Here is a 17,738-nt window from a genome sequence, read left to right as displayed (position 1 = left end):
AACTGAGCCACCCAGGCGCCCCAGCAGCATTTTTTTTTTTTTAAGATTTTATTTATTTATTTGAGAGAGAGAGAATGAGAGACAGAGAGCATGAGAGGGAAGAGGGTCAGAGGGAGAAGCAGACCCCCCCGCTGAGCAGGGAGCCCAATGCAGGACTCGATCCCGGGACTCCAGGATCACGACCTGAGCCGAAGGCAGTCGCTTAACCAACTGAGCCACCCAGGTGCCCCCCAGGAGCATTTTTAAAAAATGAAGTGATCCAGGGCGCCTGGGTGGCTCAGTCGTTAAGTGTCTGCCTTCGGCTCAGGTCATGGTCCCAGGGTCCTGGGATCAACTCCCATGTCAGGCTCCCTGCTCAGTGGGGAGCCTGCTTCTCCCTCTGCCACTCCCCCTGCTTGTGTTCCCTCTCTCACTGTGTCTCTGTCAAATAAAATCTTAAAAAAAAAGGGGGGGGGCGCCTGGGTGGCTCATTTGGTTAAGCGACTGCCTTAGGCTCAGGTCATGATCCTGGAGTCTCAGGATCAAGTCTTGCATTGGGCTCCCTGCTCAGTGGGGAGTCTGCTTCTCCCTCTGACTCTTACCCCTTTGTACTCTCTCTCATTCTCTCAAATAAATAAAATCTTAAAAAAAAAAAAAAAGATCCAGGATAGACGTCAGATACATTTCATATTGTAGAGCGTTGTTTCATAAAATGTTTGAATATTGTGTGTATATGCTCTATGCACGTCCACACGAAGTCGTCCTACCAATGTGCACTCCCACTGCGGCATCTGGTCCGTTCACATCTATACCAACACCCAATACAACCTTTAATTTGTGCCAACCTGGTAGGACTGAAATGGTTTATCACTTTGGTTTTAATTTACATTTCCCTGATTACTACTTGAGGTTGAGAAACTTTTGCTGTGTGTTGGTCTAATGGGGTTCTTTTTTAAAAGAACCATTTGTTCTCCCAATTGTACAAACTTGAACTTTGAAGTGAATGCAACTTTGTAACTCAAGAAGATTGCTGTCTAACTGCCTACAGTTAGTGATTACTGCAGACCATGTGCTATCTAATGAACACAACACGTCAGGTTGAGCACAATTCGCAAAGGCCCGGAAAAGCATGGAATAATCTCTTGATGAGACAACCTTAAGCAAGGCAGCTTTAAAAGAACTAAACTCTAAAGTAATATGTAGTAGAGCTTTGATCACAGGGATATATTCCCAACACCTTCGAGAATCTTCTATTTAACACTACTATGGCAAACCAAACTCTCTAGTCCAATGTCTGTGTGATAAGTAGAGAAAAATAAAGCTGTATCGAGGAGCAGATGCTAGGAATTCAATTAGGCTCATTCACTGGCCTGCATATGCCAGCCTGTCAATGACTGTGATTCAGATTTGCATCTCAGCAGAATCTAAAACTATGTTACTGGTTTTAATCCTTTGGAGTTGTGTACAAATAGTTGAGACCACACGTTAAATCCTTCAATGCCAAGTGTCTTCTGTACTTTCTTTTATTATCATCATAGTCTTTGCATCAAGATACATAGCAATGATAGCAGGTTTCTTTTTAAAGCTTAGTATTAAATATTAAATATCTTTCCCCATTTTAATTTTACATTACTCTGCCAAGAAAAAAAAAAAAATTAAAAGTCAAGTTACTTGAAGCCTGGACACACTTCCATGATTAGCCGGGCTATGTAAAAGTTGGTGGCTTTGTTCTTCCTGCTGTAAAAGCAGATCCAGGCCCAAGAAAGATGGGACCAGGTTCTAACTGTTTTTGAAAAGTGTGCTACAAAAATGGATGGCCTGTTATAAGCCAGGTTACAAAGTAAGGATGGGGGTAAGGGAGGGATATTTTCCTCCAGAAACAGAATTTCTGAAGAGTCCCAGTCCATCATTTTTTCCCCAAAATGGTTGGAGGAGGGGTCAAATCTCAACATGAGCTTCGAAGTACTGTCTCTGTGAGGGGATGGTAGTTGCCTTGCCATCGAGGGGGGCTGCTGAGGAGGAGCATGGCTAGACGGGGCCGTCCCCGCCCTCCTCAGCTAGGGAAATGGAAAGCTTACTGCCCAGTGGGTGTGAAAGTGGGCTGAAGCTTGGTTGGTACTGAATTCTCTAAGAGGTTTCTTCTAGAAACAGACAACTCAGACTCTTCCTCTCACGTCAACAAAGAAGTTATTTTTAAAAGCACTTGGGAAGTTCCTCCACCACCGCTCAGGTGGGAAGGCTCACAGAAGGGAGTCATCAGTACAGCCACCCTCTAGGCCGTAACGGAATTCTTGAAGGTTGGAGACCCCGTAGAAGTGGACGAAGGCTGCAGCCACCACCAGGACATGGAAAATCTGATGAGACTGGAACTGTAGGAATGACAGGAGACGGGCCTTTAGGACAGTGGCAAGGAGAGATTAGAAGTAAGTAGCAAGCATTTGCTTCTTCTAGTTTCTCCTTAAGATTTTTTTTACACCATAAAAATGATGTATTTGTTGTAGAAACTTTTTTATCAATCTTGTCAGAGATACACCAAGATGTTAGTACCGGTTATCCCCCTGCCATTTCTCCTTATGTATATACAGGTACCCCGAAACACTACAGGATCCCTATGTCTCTACAAGGCGTTGTACTTAGACCTTTAACTTTGGCTGGTCACTCACCATCAAAGGCCCCACTGGGAGAGTCATTTCTTACCCATATGTCAAATTTCCCAGGAAAGAAGCGCTCAGGAATTCGAGCAGCATAAAGGCCAGCTCCGGTGATGTACATCACAGCCATGAGGAAGAACCAGCCCATCTGGCCCACTGTGGTGGCCTTGACAAAGCCCTCAGCGATAGTAAAGTGCATGGTGGGCACAACACCACTCAAGCCAAGTCCCAGGAACACTCCTGAACAAAGCAGACGTAAGATCGTCAAGCAAGGAACCAGCTACCACACGGCAGGCACCGCTGTCTTACTCCAGAATTCAGATGTTTATTGTGACAATTAGCTATTTTCTGGTGAAGAGGACATGTTTAGGAAATGAACCACAAGACGGGTAACAGTCAGCAGACATTTCTTCAACATCCAGAATGGGAAGAAGGCTGTGTCAGTGCTATTACCTTTTAAGGAGCACCAAGAACAAACATCTGACATTCTTTATTATTTGTTAAGAAATGTGAAGCCTTGGGGCGCCTGGGTGGCTCAGTCGGTTAAGCGACTGCCTTCGGCTCAGGTCATGATCCTGGAGTCCCGGGATCGAGTCCCACATCGGGCTCCCTGCTCGGCAGGGAGTCTGCTTCTCCCTCTGACCTTCCTCCTTCTCGTGCTGTCTCTCATTCTCTCTCTCTCAAATAAATAAAAATCTTTAAAAAAAAAAAAGAAAGAAATGTGAAGCCTTGGCCAAAAGGCTCTGTCAAAACCATCTCACAGCTGACTGGGATACAGAACCTCAACGGCAAGGCTTCAGGTGGGTGGCTTCCAAGTCAGAGAGGAGTTGGGCAGGTTTTCCATTAAGATCATAAAAGACTTAAGTATCGGGACTCTGACCTCCTGAGTAGACAGACATACCCAGATCAGAAGCTGTCAAGGCTGCAGGGACACACAAGGTAAGAGGAAGGGAAGAATGGGTATTTGTCTCAACATCACTACACTACACATAACTGGAGGGCAGGGCCGATCTTCTGCATTTCTTTTTTTTAAAGATGTTATTTATTTGACAGAGAGAGACACACAGCGAGAGAGGGAACACAAGCAGGGGAGTGGGGGAGGGAGAAGCAGGCTTCCCGCCGAGCAGGGAGCCCGATGCGGGGCTCGATCCCAGGACCCTGGGATCATGACCTGAGCCGAAGGCAGACGCTTAATGACTGAGCCACCCAGGCACCCCTGATCTGCATTTTTGTAGATGCCCTTGTTAAAGCACAACGCTTGGCACACGGTTGGTGCTTGACGAATATTTAATTCTTTTAACTGAAGGTTTAAGACACAGCACATAGTAAGTCCAAAGGGCCTGAAAACTAGTGGTAACTAATGTGTTGCTGCAAAAATAAAGCTTAAAAGGAGAGTCCAGATGAGACAACACAAGGATGTTTATGCTTTTGTAGCTGCTACAGTAGTTGTGACCAGTGTTTATGCTCAAGGTGTTTGTTTTTTAATTCACCAAACCAAGCCTTCCATTCCCTTAGGAAAAATAACTCCAGGTGTTTTAATTTGAACCCCTTGGTTTGAGTGCCTTGGACCAGTCACTAAAATGATGGTGCTCTGTATATTTTTTAACTTTCTCAAACCAAATTTAAGAGCAGTCATTTCTATACTTGCAGCAAATTGACCAGCTTGGTAGTTATCTGTCCTGCTAGCACGCCACTGAAATACTATGAAACATTGGGGAGAATTGAACTTTGAAAATTCATGGTGCTTTCCAAGTTCTAAACACGAAGCAAGGTTTGGATGGGGTCCCCCAACTGCAAACCTTAGGGCCCAGGGTTGAGCCTATTAGGCTCAAGGCCCAAATATGTACGAAGTTTACACTATGTCTTCCTACCCACCTGCTCTTGTCTGCCGGTGCTTAGGAGTGGCAAACCGGTCCCACTGTGCCACAATGATGGCAGAAATGCCCAGGACGCAGACGATGGAGAGGTAGATGAGCCGTGGCTGTGGGGAGCAGTAGAAGGAGTAATAGAGCCAGGGGACAAAGCTCCCCATAATCAGTAGGGCAATCCCTGAATAATCCAGTCTAAAAAAGAGCCATAAAAATGAAATGAATCAGTGGAAGAAATGAAGAAATCCTATGGCTTGTTGAACTTGTTCTTTCAGTTCACCTGCTCCCAGCTTTGAACATCTCCACCCAGCCTCCCCTCATTTCCCATACAATTTATCCTACATCCTGGATCAAAACCCCACCAAGTCAAGCACATCTATTTTGCAGTGGAAGAGTTTCTTTTTTTCTCTCTCTCTTTTATTTGATTTTTTTTATTATTATGTTATGTTAATCACCATACATTACATCATTAGTTTTTGATGTATTGTTCCATGATCCATTATTTGCGTATAACACCCAGTGCTCCATGCAGAACGTGCCCTCTTTAATACCCATCACCAGGCTAACCCATCCTCCCACCCCCCTCCCCTCTAGAACCCTCAGTTTGTTTCTCAGAGTCCATCGTCTCTCATGGTTCATCTTGCAGTGGAAAAGTTTCTTAAGAATCCCGGATCACAGGGCGCCTGGGTGGCTCAGTTGGTTAAGCGACTGCCTTTGGCTCAGGTCATTATCCCGGAGTCCTGGGATCGAGTCCCGCATCGGGCTCCCTGCTCGGCAGGGAGTCTGCTTCTCCCTCTGACCCTCCTCCCTCTCATGCTCTCTGTCTCTCATTCTCTCTCTCGCAAATAAATAAAATCTAAAAAAAAAAAAAAAAAAAAAAAGAATCCCGGATCACAGGACTTCATCCCTTCCCTTAGTTGTGGGCAGCCAAATCTCCCCCTAGTGGAAACTTCAGCTTAGGAGTTCTGTCACTATCCAGCTGATTCCCAGCTTCCCATTCATGAAGGGCTCTGAATGTTCTTCAGTTCTGGTAACTTGAGTTCCCAAAACAAAACCCCTGAATTGGGAGTATTCTTAAGAGGTACTGTTCTGATTCAGTTGACTTTTTTAATGATAAAAATGTATTCCTGGTATTATGGGAAAAACAAAATAACCCGCGCCGCCACTACCACCCAAACCAACAACAACAACAAGCAAATAAACAGAACTCCGGGCACAGAGTTGGGGAATCTGAAAAGCATGAGATGATGGACATCTGGGGCCTCCAGCAGTGCATGGGCAGCGAAGATAAGCTTAACTAGACGGGTGGGTAGGAGCATTAGCAGAACGAAGCAGGCATACTTTACCACGCCCTGCTGTGGCTCCGGCCAACAGGAAGGTCAGATAGTACTGGGTACTTGCAGCCCACCAGTACCCCAAATTTCACACAGGTTAGTACCATACAGGTAAAATCCATCTGTTGAGGAGGCTGCAGTGCATTTTCTCATGAAGGATTTAAGAGAGGAACTTCACCGCCCTATTATACCCACAAAATAGAAAGCCCTTCCTCTGGGACATCAGGGAAACTTTAGGAATTATTGGAGTTTCCAGTACCCAGTCAGCCCTCAAATCACAAGAGGTGACAGTAGTGTGTGGTCTTTCCGTACTGATGTTCTTTCAACTCACTTGGAAAAAGTCCGAGAGACTTTCTCTGAATGACAATAGACGGTGTGAAAGAGCCAGGAGAAGCTGAGGCAGAGCACTGCACCCAAAAAGAACATCCCAAAAACCACCTTCTCCTGTAGAGGGGCCATGAAGTACATATTTGGTCTGAGCATGGTCAAGATTCCCAAAAAGAGAAACAGCACAAAACCTATAGGAGGGAAAAGAAAACAAAAAGCCTAAGGAAAAGGACAGTACATGCACTTTGATAGTTGATGGTGTTAAATCAGCACTAAAAAACGGGGTTCAGCTGTGGGAACTGCAGTCTAAAATTTCAGGAGAAAATGGCACCAGTCATAGAAACTCAGACTAAAAGAGCACTTTTTGAAATGCTGGCATTTTGTTTGGACAGTGGGAATTCATGAAATAGAAGCAACTGCCTCCACTGAGGACAGTTCTGCCAGGGTTCCAATTTCTTCTCCTGGTTTTTTTTTTAATTCTTATGTTAATCCCCATACATTACATCATTAGTTTTAGATGAAGTGTTCCATGATTCATTGTTTGTGCATAACACCCAGTGCTCCATGCAGAATGTGCCCCCCTCAATACCCACCACCAGGCTAACCCATCCTCCCACCCCCCTCCCCTCTAGAACCCTCAGTTTGTTTTTCAGAGTCCATCGTCTCTCATGGTTCGTCTATCCCTCCGATTTCCCCCGCTTCATTCTTCCCCTCCTGCTACCTTCTTCTTCTTTTTTTTTTTTAACATATATTGCATTATTTGTTTCAGAGGTACAGATCTGAGATTCAACAGTCTTGCACAATTCACAGCGCTTACCAGAGCACATACCCTCCCCAGTGTCTATCACCCAGTCACCCCATCCCTCCCACCCCACCCCCCACTCCAGCAACCCTCAGTTTGTTTCCTGCGATTAAGAATTCCTCATATCAGTGAGATCATATGATACATGTCTTTCTCTGTTTGACTTATTTCGCTCAACATAATACCCTCCAGTTCCATCCACATCGTTGCAAATGGCAAGATCTCATTCCTTTTGATGGCTGCATAATATTCCATTGTGTGTGTGTGTGTGTGTGTGTGTGTGTGTGTGTGTATATACCACATCTTCTTTATCCATTCATCTGTCAATGGACATCTTGGCTCTTTCCACAGTTTGGCTATTCTTCTCCTGGTTCTAGGTCTTCCTCCTCTAGTCTCAAAGATCAGTGATCAAGGATCAATCAATCAGTCAGAACAACTTTGTTCTTTTCCTTCCCATGGACAAAGGCTATATAATCCCTCCCTTGGCCTTTAAGGAGACAAAAACATTGGATTTCTTCCCCACCCAAATCACTCACCAAGCAGATGGGTCCAGATGTTGCCAGTTTCTGTATGGATGCGGAAAATGCTCTTGAAGCAAGCCCGGAAGGAGGGCATAGGTGGTCTATGGCCATGTAGCAAGTAGTCATTGTCCTTCAGCCAGTCAGGGAGTACGTCATATGGGATGACCCTCCAGCGTCCCTCCCAGACCTGGAATATATACACTGTAAGAAGGGCCCTAAAGAATGCTAGTTTCCCCAAGGACAAGGATTGAAGGACAGCCAGTCTAGGAGAATGTCAACCAGGCTTCGGTGGTAGGTAATAGGGAACCAGCCTGGACCTACAGATGTCCAAGGCACAGTATGAACGAGGCCATCGCAGTACTGTATATCTTGACCAATTTTTGCTAATGCCTTTGTTCTTGCGTCATGTTAGTTTATCTGGATATGCTTTAGATAAAGGTATCTCAATCTTGAAAAAAATATGGCAGGACCTTCTTTAAGCTACTTGAAATTTCACAATTAAGTAAAAATAGTGAATGAAAACAAAGAAACAGAAACTATATATAATGGTTTTGAAAACATACATTTTATCGTTCCTTTGCCCCTCTAATCCAGGAGATTCTGGTTGACCCCTGCTCAGTCCTTTCCCCCCGGTAGATTCCAAGTCCTTCCTAGGTTGGGACTATGTCTTTTTAGAGCAGGGGTTCTTAACCCAGGACACACGGACAATGGATAGAATCCAGGGAGGGATGAAAATCTGGATGGGAAAAAAATGATCTTTCATTTTTGCTCACCTCTACCTGGAATCTAACACTCCCCTCAATTATAAATGTGGGCACCAAAGCACAGTAGTGCTGGAACGTGCGACTGTCACCCATAGAAATCCAAGATATTTTCATACACTAGTTTTGCAGATATCAAAATATTGTTACGCTTCACTGCTTAGAAATGATAAATTTTAATAAAATACATTATCACTTGTCATTAACGCATATCCAGTGTGTTCATAAAAGGAGCCCACATTAAAATTTCGGAACTTTAAAAATTAAAAAATTCTAACGACTGCCAAAGGGATCCATAGCAAAAAAAGCTAAGAACTTCTGTTTTAGAATATATTGTGAGCACTGCCTAACACGGTAGGTAGTAAAAATGTAGCTAGCCTTCCCCTTTATTTACTTCATCTTGAGCAAAAACAAACCCACAGGCAGGAGTAAAAGTTCTTCAATCCAATGCGTATTTGCTGCCCTTCACCCAGGACAGAAGCTACTGGGCTGTACCTTGTACACAAACTCCTCCATCTTTTCCATGGCATGGTGGGCCTGCAGGGGAAGTGTCAGTACCCGCACCTCCTCCTCCTCTTCCTGGGGCACTGGGCATGCTTGCTCTTCTTCAGCCTACAGGGACAAAAAATACACAAAAACCAATCCTAAGAGCCATCTCATACTCTGTGCTAGTCCAGATCAGAAAGATCCAAAGAAACCTGAACTCAACACTTCCTGCCTGGCCTCTCTCCTACCCATAGGACCTTGTGGCTTTTTCTCCAAAGGCATGATAGTTAATGAGTTTGTAACACTGTAGCTCAAGCTTGATTAATACTTTGCAAATGCTGGAGTGAAAGCTCAATTCAGCCCACAGGAGGCAGACTGGTGGGGGCTGACGCGAAAGGGATACGGGACTGCCACACCAGTTCTAAATGTTCTTTAAGTTTGGATGGCCTCTCCTTACCTATCGGACAGTGGTTCTCAACTGTCCCCAGTTTCCCAAATCTCTCTCTGTTCTAGACCACTAAATCCTCAAAACAATGGAAGAGACAGAGTCTCAGAGATTCCCTTAACAATTTAAATCTGTTCATGGTTCCCTGTTCACTGACTCTGGGGATTATATCATGACTGAAACTTTGTATTCCTTGCAGCTCCCAAGAGTCTCAGGGCTTCCAAACTGGTTCTGTAGAAAGCAGCAGCTTTCTATAGGACAGGACAGAGTCCTGACCCCCAAGGAGCTTTGACACAAAGTGTGCACATGGGAGAGCACTTCCCTATCAAGGAGAGAGACTTTTCTCTCAGTCCCAAGGCTCCAAACCATGGAGATGGAGAGCTGGGAGGTTCAGCTCCTCTTTCGCTCTCCTGTTGATGGTCCCTGGGAAACGAATGGTTCCTCTTAAATTGTGTGGTACAGATTCCTGCTTGCCTACCCCCATGTCCATTCTCTCTCTCTCTTCCTCAGTAACAAAGCCCTTGGTTTTATTCAGGGTGGGAATGTTACTGTAATTTTACTCAGGCCCAATGAAGAGATGACACTGCCTACATTCCACTGCAGCCGAATATAACTATGTAACTAAATTCTGGCCTATGGGATGTAAATGGAAGTGTTGCGAGATACTTCCAGAAAGGGTGGGCCCTTCTCCTCTTTCCCCTTCCTCATTTTCTGGTGGCTGGTAAGGGGATGTGATGGAGGATCAAGACAGAGGCCTGACAGTCGTGGAGCCCTGTTATCAGCCTGGGATGGGTTACTTCTAGAATTCTTCTACATGAGACACACTGTCTTCTGTCTTGTCAAAACTATAGGGATTTTTGTTTGTTATATGGAGCCAAACCTAATCCTAACTGATGCTTCCTTCATTCACAGGCATTTACTAATTACTTACTGGACTTCAGGCCTTGTGTTAAGTCCTAGGGTTATAAAGATGAGTGAACTTGCAAAAGCTTACAGTGGAAAAAGGATACAAATAAAAAAAGATACATATAATACAGTATGATAAGGACTGGATGGAGATATTCCCAGGGTGCTATGGTCCCTCCTTTGGGGAGAGGTGAGATCTTAAAAAAATGGACACTGACACCGGCCTAATGAGAGGTTCTGATTAAGGCAGTGACTCCTGGGAAGACAACTTACTTTGGTTGGGTTGGCAGTTACCCGTTTGCCCTTCTCTTCTAGCAGGGGTCCCAGTTCAGCCAGCTCCACCGTGTCCGTTTCCCTGTTACTGGCAGGAGCCCCATTGCCCTGTGCCACCACAGATCCTTTGTGAGAAGACATCTGGCTGGTACCTCAATACCCTGCAGCTTCAGCTTGGGGAAAGGTTGGGGTCTCTCAGCCCCAGGGGGCAGAGATCTCCCTGTGATGGTAAACACTAAAAGCAAACACAAACATGAAGGGTATTGACAAGTGATTCCTCTTACAGTTTCATTTCCATGAGTCAACACTGAATAAGACACAGCTAATCAACTCACACCCTACCTCCAATTCTAAAGGCTAGGTAATTGCTAAATTAAAATCTATTCCTTGTTCTCCCTCTTTAATGTTAGTCTTGACTCAGAACTTCACTAATCTTACAGATAAGGTTGAAAATATAACATCTGGTTGCTTGTCTTCAAAGGATCTGTGGTAATCATACCAAACTGTCACCACAGAAAACCAGCTACTCACCCTCAACCCCCTCCCACAGGTGTGGAGCCCATTTAGTGAGAAGAGTCTAGCCTACCATTCTCAAAGCTATTCTGCCCCAGAAAGGCTTGGCTCTGAGAATGGGGAGCAAAAATAGAAGGCCAACCCCTGGCTGTAATTACAGTTGACCCTTCAACAAGACAGGTTTGCACTGCAAGGGTTCACCTATATGCAGGTTTTCTGCAAGACATATATGTACAGTACTGTAAATATATTTTCTCTTCCTTATGATTTTCTTAATAAGTTTCTTTTTTCTAGCTTACTTTATTGTAAGAATATAGTATGTAATGCATGTAACATACAAAATAATGTGCTAATCAACTGTTTATGTTATTGGTAAGACTTCTGGTCAACAGTAGGCTATTAGTATTTAACTTCTGGTTAGTCCGAAGTTACACGTGGATTTTCAACTGTGCGGGAGTCAGTGCCCCTAACCTCCGTGTTGTTCAAGGGTCAACTATATTTCAAGACCACCCAATCTTTAAATAAATTAAATGCCAACTGAACTCGGATGGGCTTTTTCTACAAATGATCTGACAAGTGTGCCTCATATGCAGAAGGAACTTGGTTGTGAGCTAGATGGTTAATTTCTCTGCAATGTCTACTAATTCTACTGTAGGATTATAGCCTGGGTTCGACACTTGGGTAAAAGCTTTCATCATAATCTCTCCTTAAAGCAAGCAATAACTTACCTGGGAGCAGGAAGTTGAAGACAAGGAGGCAGCCCCAGCCTTGCCCTTTGCCAAACACATACCAAACAACCAGCTCAGTAAGAGCTTGTCCCAACCACCATAGTTCATAATCTAAGCCCCACTCAAATTAGTTTTTCAGAAACTAGAGACAGGTACACAAATCCTTAAGGAAAACCTGAGAAACCTAGAATTCAGTTTTCTAGGAAAAACTTCTAATACTTGAGGTTTTCCTGAGTTGGACTTCAGGCACTGATCTTCCAATCAAGCCTCAGGGAGATGAAAATGATATTGAAAAGAGAGAAAAGTGTCCAAAGATGCTCACCATCTTGTATATTACTAGCCCCCCGCCCCAACAAAGGAGTTTATTACTCATAGCAACAGTAACGACCAGAATACTAGCATTTTTATGCACTGGCTCTGTGAACCCAATGACCACAGGGCAATGCAAAGAGGGTCAAGCAGTACCTGCACAGGGAGTGGGCTGCATTACCAGAGAGGAAATTTAAGCTTAGGGAACCCAAACCTTTAATAATAGGCAGTAACCATGACTGCTCATGAGAGAGACACTCTATCTCCCACCGCTGTTCACTACACAAACATCTTTGATTTCTTATACTAGTTCTCTTTTTATCCAAGACTAATTACAGTTCCTTCTCAGGGATTATAATTGGATATAAGTAGTCGGATGAGGGCAGTCCTTAAATTTCAAAAGTCATGCTATGTTCAACTCACCAGCACAGCTGAAAGCAATAGGCAAATCTAGTTCGAGAGCAAACAGTAACTCACTGCACAGCAGATCTTTATATGGTGTCAACACATAGATAGTTCTTCTTCCTTCAAATGTGCAAGATTCTGACAAGACAGGTGCCAGCCCACAGCCAAAGCCAACAATTGAGCCTAAGGAGAACAGGAAACTGGAGGCCCCTGAAAACCTCAGGAAATAGACAATCCCCTTAAGAAACACTGGGAAATCTTTTCCAATGGGTTGACCACAAAACATTATTTCCTTAGAGTGAAGTACTCCTGAATAAACAGCTTTACTAAGAAATACTCTATACTAAAGAAAAGAAAAATAAAAAGCTTTGGGCACTTTGGACAAGTCTGAATAGGGTGCATACACTTAGCTCAGAACACTGCTGCCGGGGCAAAAACAACAACAACAACAAAAAAAACCCCCAAAACTCAGGTTCTGTGATATGTACCCTTGATTTTGGTCAGAACCCATATTTCAAAATGAATGAATGAAGGGAGCAGCATTCTAGTCCGCAAGCATATGACTTATTAGCTTCTTGTCACTAGCCAAGGGTTTATGCACTTTTTCTTGTGCCTGTGGGGCTTTCTCCTTTTCCCCAGAGTAAGTCAATATATTCACAGAATATTTAACAAATATATTTAGCACTAGCACCCAAAGGCATTCTAAGGTACTGTGCAAAACACACAGCTGAACAAGCGTCTTCAAAGGAGCCTATCATCAGATGGCATGAGGTCACTTGTGATATGTACAAAGTCAGTGATGTAATTTCACGTTTCAGGAGGGCAGCGGAGGGAGAGAACAATAACCAAGAATGGCCACATACTAAATTCAGTTATTTCGAATGCTGTGTAACTATTTTACTCTAGTAAAATGAGAATAATATAGATAAACTTTAAGTTGGACAGTTAGGGTCAGAGATCAAATGCAGAATCCAGCTTGGTATTCTTCCTAATTTCCTCATTTGAACTGCAAAGTTTTTATGCCCTCAAGTCTAGTGCTCTTCTAGGATGATCTCTGTCTCTTGGCCAACATGTCTTTCCCCTTTCAGTCCAAATCACTCTGTTAATTCTTCTGATGCCCTCCAGCTCCTCTTATCACTAGCTCCTACACCTCCCCTCAGCATTGTCTTCTAGGCCCAGAGTCACTAAACCTAACAGACATCCCAGTTAACTCACAAACCAGCCATCAGCTACAACTCATCATACAAGATATGGCATCATGCATCATGTCAAGTACATACAATGGAGGTCAATGGAGATCATGTCATCATAGTGAGCAAAGTCCATTGTCCAGTTTGGTCTTCTAAACTGTAGCAACACAGAGACAGGAAAGGGAGAGATAGGGATCGGAGGTCTGGCAAGAGAGAAGAGCAAATAATACTAGGACCTGGAAATATAACTTCTTATAGGGTGACCATTCACAAACAACTGGGAATTATTACAAGCAAGTGTTTTTGTCTTTATTATATAAAACCAGCATAAACCCCTATGGTATTAAGACCGATTCTGGGAGCACTCAGAAGAGCCAAATATACTTCAACTTTCCGCCCGCTTTCTATATCCTTAGTATTAAAGAGGAAACACATTTCCCCTCAAACTCACCACACCCAATATGACAAATCAGAACTGGGCCAAACTCCACTGAGTGCATTTTTGATGGGATTTCTTCAATTCAAGCTAATAAAAATCTTTACCACTAAGCTTTCCAACTGGATAAACCTATGATATTAGAGAATAACGCTGTGGAGGCAGGGAGGTGTTTGTGCTCCTATAAATAAGATAATCCTGTGCCACACTTGGGAAAGAACTGATTGTTAATCACCCGCCAGTTAGCCAGAGAGTTTACTTCCCTCACAGTTTCTGGAGACATTTATTTTGAGAACCAGTTCCCAAGTTTTCCAAGCACACTCCTTCCCTGGAGTCAAAGGCATAAAGCTTCTTCTGTGAATTTTTAATCTGGAGTTTCTGGACCCTTAGAGATTCTGTGGGTAGGCATGGGTAGGCTCTATGTCTGCCTGACTCTATGATTCCAAAGCACGGTTAGGTTGGCAGTAAAGTCAAAGAACACAGACATCTTCTCCTCTACCTATGCTCTGTTCGGGCACGCGGTTTCACAGCCCTGCTGGGGAAAAGTGAGTCAAGGCAAAGACCTACGTTTGAAAATTACCAAACTGCAGCAGTGAGGCCTAAGCTTTCTCACTTGATGCTGGGTGTCACCGACTTAGTGTCTAAAGCGGAGAATCACACTCTAACTTCCCTTGTAGCTCTTCTCCAGCTATCCCAACAGAAGACTTTTTGATCCCACAGACTGATAAGCTTTCCAAATGCCATGACCAAAATAAATAAATAAATAAATAAATAAATAAATAAATAAATAAAAATTAAAAAAAAAAATACACAGGCTGATGAAGGAGGTTCATGCCAGTCCCTGTTTTTAATATTTGGCTTTCAGATATATGGTCAATACACTTACACAGGAGAGCAGTCACTTAACACTGCGTACATGGGAAGCCCCAATCTAGGTGCATACCTAAAAGCCAATCAGTTGGAACTGGTTTGCCTACAGGGCACTTTCCAGGATTGTTTCCACAGAAGATAGTTATAAAATTTATGAACATTAATCACGCCCCCAACATTTCTGAGAAGGAAAGGGGAATTAACTTTGAGCATAGTGAGAGGAACAAAGTTTGGTGGGCGATATTAGAGATGAATGGAGGTTAAGGACAAATGGTAATGACTTTGATAAGTACCAGTACCAGAAAAAACAACAGCAACACCATAATTAATAAAGCTTCTGGGTTTAAACGTGACTGTTTAGTTCACCAGTGCAATCACATGTAGACAGGACAGGATAATACAGCAAGAGGTTTTTTTTTTTTCTTTTTTAAGATTTTATTTATTTATTTGAGAGAGAGTGCATGAACGGGGAGGAGGGGGGACGGGCAGAGGGAGAAGCAGACTCCCTGCTGAGCGGGCAGCCCGACACCCCCCGGGGCTCTATCCCAGGACCCTGAGATCATGACCTGAGCCAAAGGCAGCCGCTTAACCAACCGAGCCACCCAGGCGCCCCTACAGCAAGAGTGCTAAAGAGTTCAGTTTGGCTTTATATTATAGGGGTCAACGGAAATTTCCTAGGGAAATAGAGAACAAACTTAACTGGCCTAGAGAGAAACACAAATTCTATTCTATTATCCATCAGACAATACCTATTGATTGTGCCTACACAGATAAAGCAAAGGAGAATTAGAGGAGGCAATAACTTTTTCTACTAACATCACTACAAGGCTAAATGCCATTAAGTGCTGGAGGAATTCAGAAGAAAAGCTCAATTTTAGTTGGAATGACCAGGAAAGGTTTTGTGGAAGACCTTAAGGAAGTATCTTGATAGACAGAATGGAAGTAGTGGCCATTCCAGAAGTGTACCTGGTATGACCAAGGCACGCTTGAAAGAACACCGTCCCCAGGGCAGTGAATAATCCACTTTTCCATAAGATAAAATGAGGCCAGACTTTAAGAAACTGAAGATAGCCTAAAAGCCTACTTAAGGTGGTATCCTTCATCCATTAGCACTGGTGAGCTTAGTGATTCTTTCCTACTTGCAGGCAAAGTGGTCATTTATTTTTTTTAAATCCCTTGGGAATCATGTAATTTCTTGGCCATTGAGAACAGAAGGCTCTCACATTCTATTCTGCAATTAGGTATGGTTTTGTGGAGGTCTACCGGAAGATGGACCCTCACAGGTAACACACCACAGTTTTTCAGATTGATTCCCCAAGTACCAACAACCACTGTATGGAAACACAGAAGTTACTCTGTAATAAATTTAGTGGCTGCGAGCTGGAAACTGCTAGCCTGACATTGCAATCTATTTAGCACCGCCCAGTCTAAATTCCTGGTACTGTAGATACTATAAAATATCAGCAACAGCCGTTGCCCTGTAACAGGTGACCTAACCCCATCAAGAGAGAAAGGCCGTGAACAACCCCACTACGACTTCACTTCAGAAAAGAACCAGATATTATGATGTTAACTTAATTAGTATCAGCAGCCTATATATTCCCTGCTGTGTTTTCTAGCCTGTCTTCTAAATACTTGGGGGAAACAGTATGGTTAACCTAGTAAAGTAGTATGTAGGCCTCTTATTGCTCCTGACACCTGAAATTGTGGAAACTGAAATTCGCCTCGTCAGTTTCCCAGTAGCCTGAGAAGCACTAGAAACTGAGGAAAAGCATATATGTTTTATTTTCTTAAAAGCCAAAGACTTGATCAAAAATCTCTCACATAAGATGGCATACATCAATGTGAGATTTCTAAGGGAATAAAATTCCATATTCCTCCCAAACAATTTCGATTTTGCTCACGTTCCAGCTTTTAGGGTTACCTTAAATAAAGGTAAATTGTCCACTAATCTCCCTTTCTCCCCCCAGTCGAGGTGGGCACACTGTCGCGGTTTGATCTGCCAAAGACTCGTCGTCGAGGACCCCCTGGGGCTGCCCCGTCACCAAAGGCTGAGAGAGGCGCTTCTGCGACCCAGGCCCGCACCCCCCACTCCCCACTTGCCTCGCGCAGCGGCCTGGGGACCCGGCTTAGCTCTGGCCTGGCCCGTCCCGATACGATCCCCGGGCCGGGATCCCGACGTCTCAACTCCCCGGCGAGGCTGGGAAGACTCAGCACTCACCAAAGCGGTTGGCAGCCCGGGGGTAAAAACCGAGGGCGAGCAGCCCACCCGCCCTTAAATTGTTGTGGAGGCCGCCTCGGAGGCGGCGCGCAGTGGGAGGGGCCGGAAATGTTTACAACCCCGGCCGCGGAGCAGCCCCGAGGCGCCGCCGGCTCCGGCTGGGGGTCTTGAGACCCTCGCGGTGTCTGGGCGGGTCAGCCCCACGGGCTGTCCCCGCCTCAGGCCTGGGCCGAGGCTCCCGGGGGTCCTAGCGCTGCGGCCGATCCCCGCCCACCCGCTCGCCGCGGCAGCCCGGGGGGAACTTACGGCCGGCGGGCGGGCTCTGCTGGGGGCCGCGGTCCCCCGCGCTACATCCCGCGGCGCTGGTGGCGGCCTGCGGCCGAGCGGCCCGGTTCTTCAGCGCCCTCCCCGCGCCGGAAGGGGCGCGCGACCACACGGCGTCACCTCCGCGGCCGCGTCACCTCCTCTCGGGCTCTCCCTCCCCCTACTGCCAGGCATTCCTCCCGCAGTCCCAATCACAGGCCGGGTCCCCTCGGCCACGCCTCCCGAGCGCGGGGTACCGCCCCTTCTGGCCCGATCCCGCCCCCTCCGGCCCGGTCCCGCCCCCTCCGCGGCAGGCACCACCCTCGAGGCCCGGTTTCTCGCGGCAGGCCCCGCCCCCTGGCTCGGCTCCAATGGTAAACTCCGCCTCTCCAGACTTGGGGAGGACCACA

At 45.1% G+C, this 17,738-nt stretch overlaps 1 protein-coding gene across 5 annotated transcripts; it reads right to left on the bottom strand.

Annotated features, from left to right (window-relative positions):
- Window positions 1-1,469: 1,469 nt before the first annotated feature.
- On the bottom strand, window positions 1,470-17,510 carry ADIPOR1 (adiponectin receptor 1). 5 transcript variants are annotated; one of them, XM_045877013.3, is made up of 9 exons: window positions 17,332-17,508; window positions 13,589-13,655; window positions 10,354-10,588; window positions 8,739-8,855; window positions 7,498-7,669; window positions 6,164-6,350; window positions 4,506-4,693; window positions 2,677-2,870; window positions 1,470-2,348 (listed from the first exon to the last, which is right to left on the bottom strand). In XM_045877013.3, the coding sequence occupies exons 3-9, from the start codon at window positions 10,492-10,494 to the stop codon at window positions 2,220-2,222; spliced, it is 1,128 nt and encodes a 375-aa protein (XP_045732969.1). In that variant the 5' UTR covers window positions 10,495-10,588; window positions 13,589-13,655; window positions 17,332-17,508; the 3' UTR covers window positions 1,470-2,219. The 5 variants fall into 5 exon arrangements, with proteins under 5 accessions (XP_045732969.1, XP_045732967.1, XP_064450060.1 ...); XM_045877011.3 differs by lacking the exon at window positions 13,589-13,655; XM_064593990.1 differs by lacking the exons at window positions 13,589-13,655; window positions 17,332-17,508 and adding an exon at window positions 16,908-17,073.
- Window positions 17,511-17,738: the final 228 nt, after the last annotated feature.

Source organism: Mirounga angustirostris, unplaced genomic scaffold, assembly GCF_029215605.1.
Source record: "Mirounga angustirostris isolate CCGP_5_RB_7025 unplaced genomic scaffold, mMirAng1.0.hap1 SCAF_6, whole genome shotgun sequence".
Lineage (NCBI taxonomy): Eukaryota > Metazoa > Chordata > Mammalia > Carnivora > Phocidae > Mirounga > Mirounga angustirostris.
This window is presented reverse-complemented; position numbering and strand designations above follow the sequence as displayed.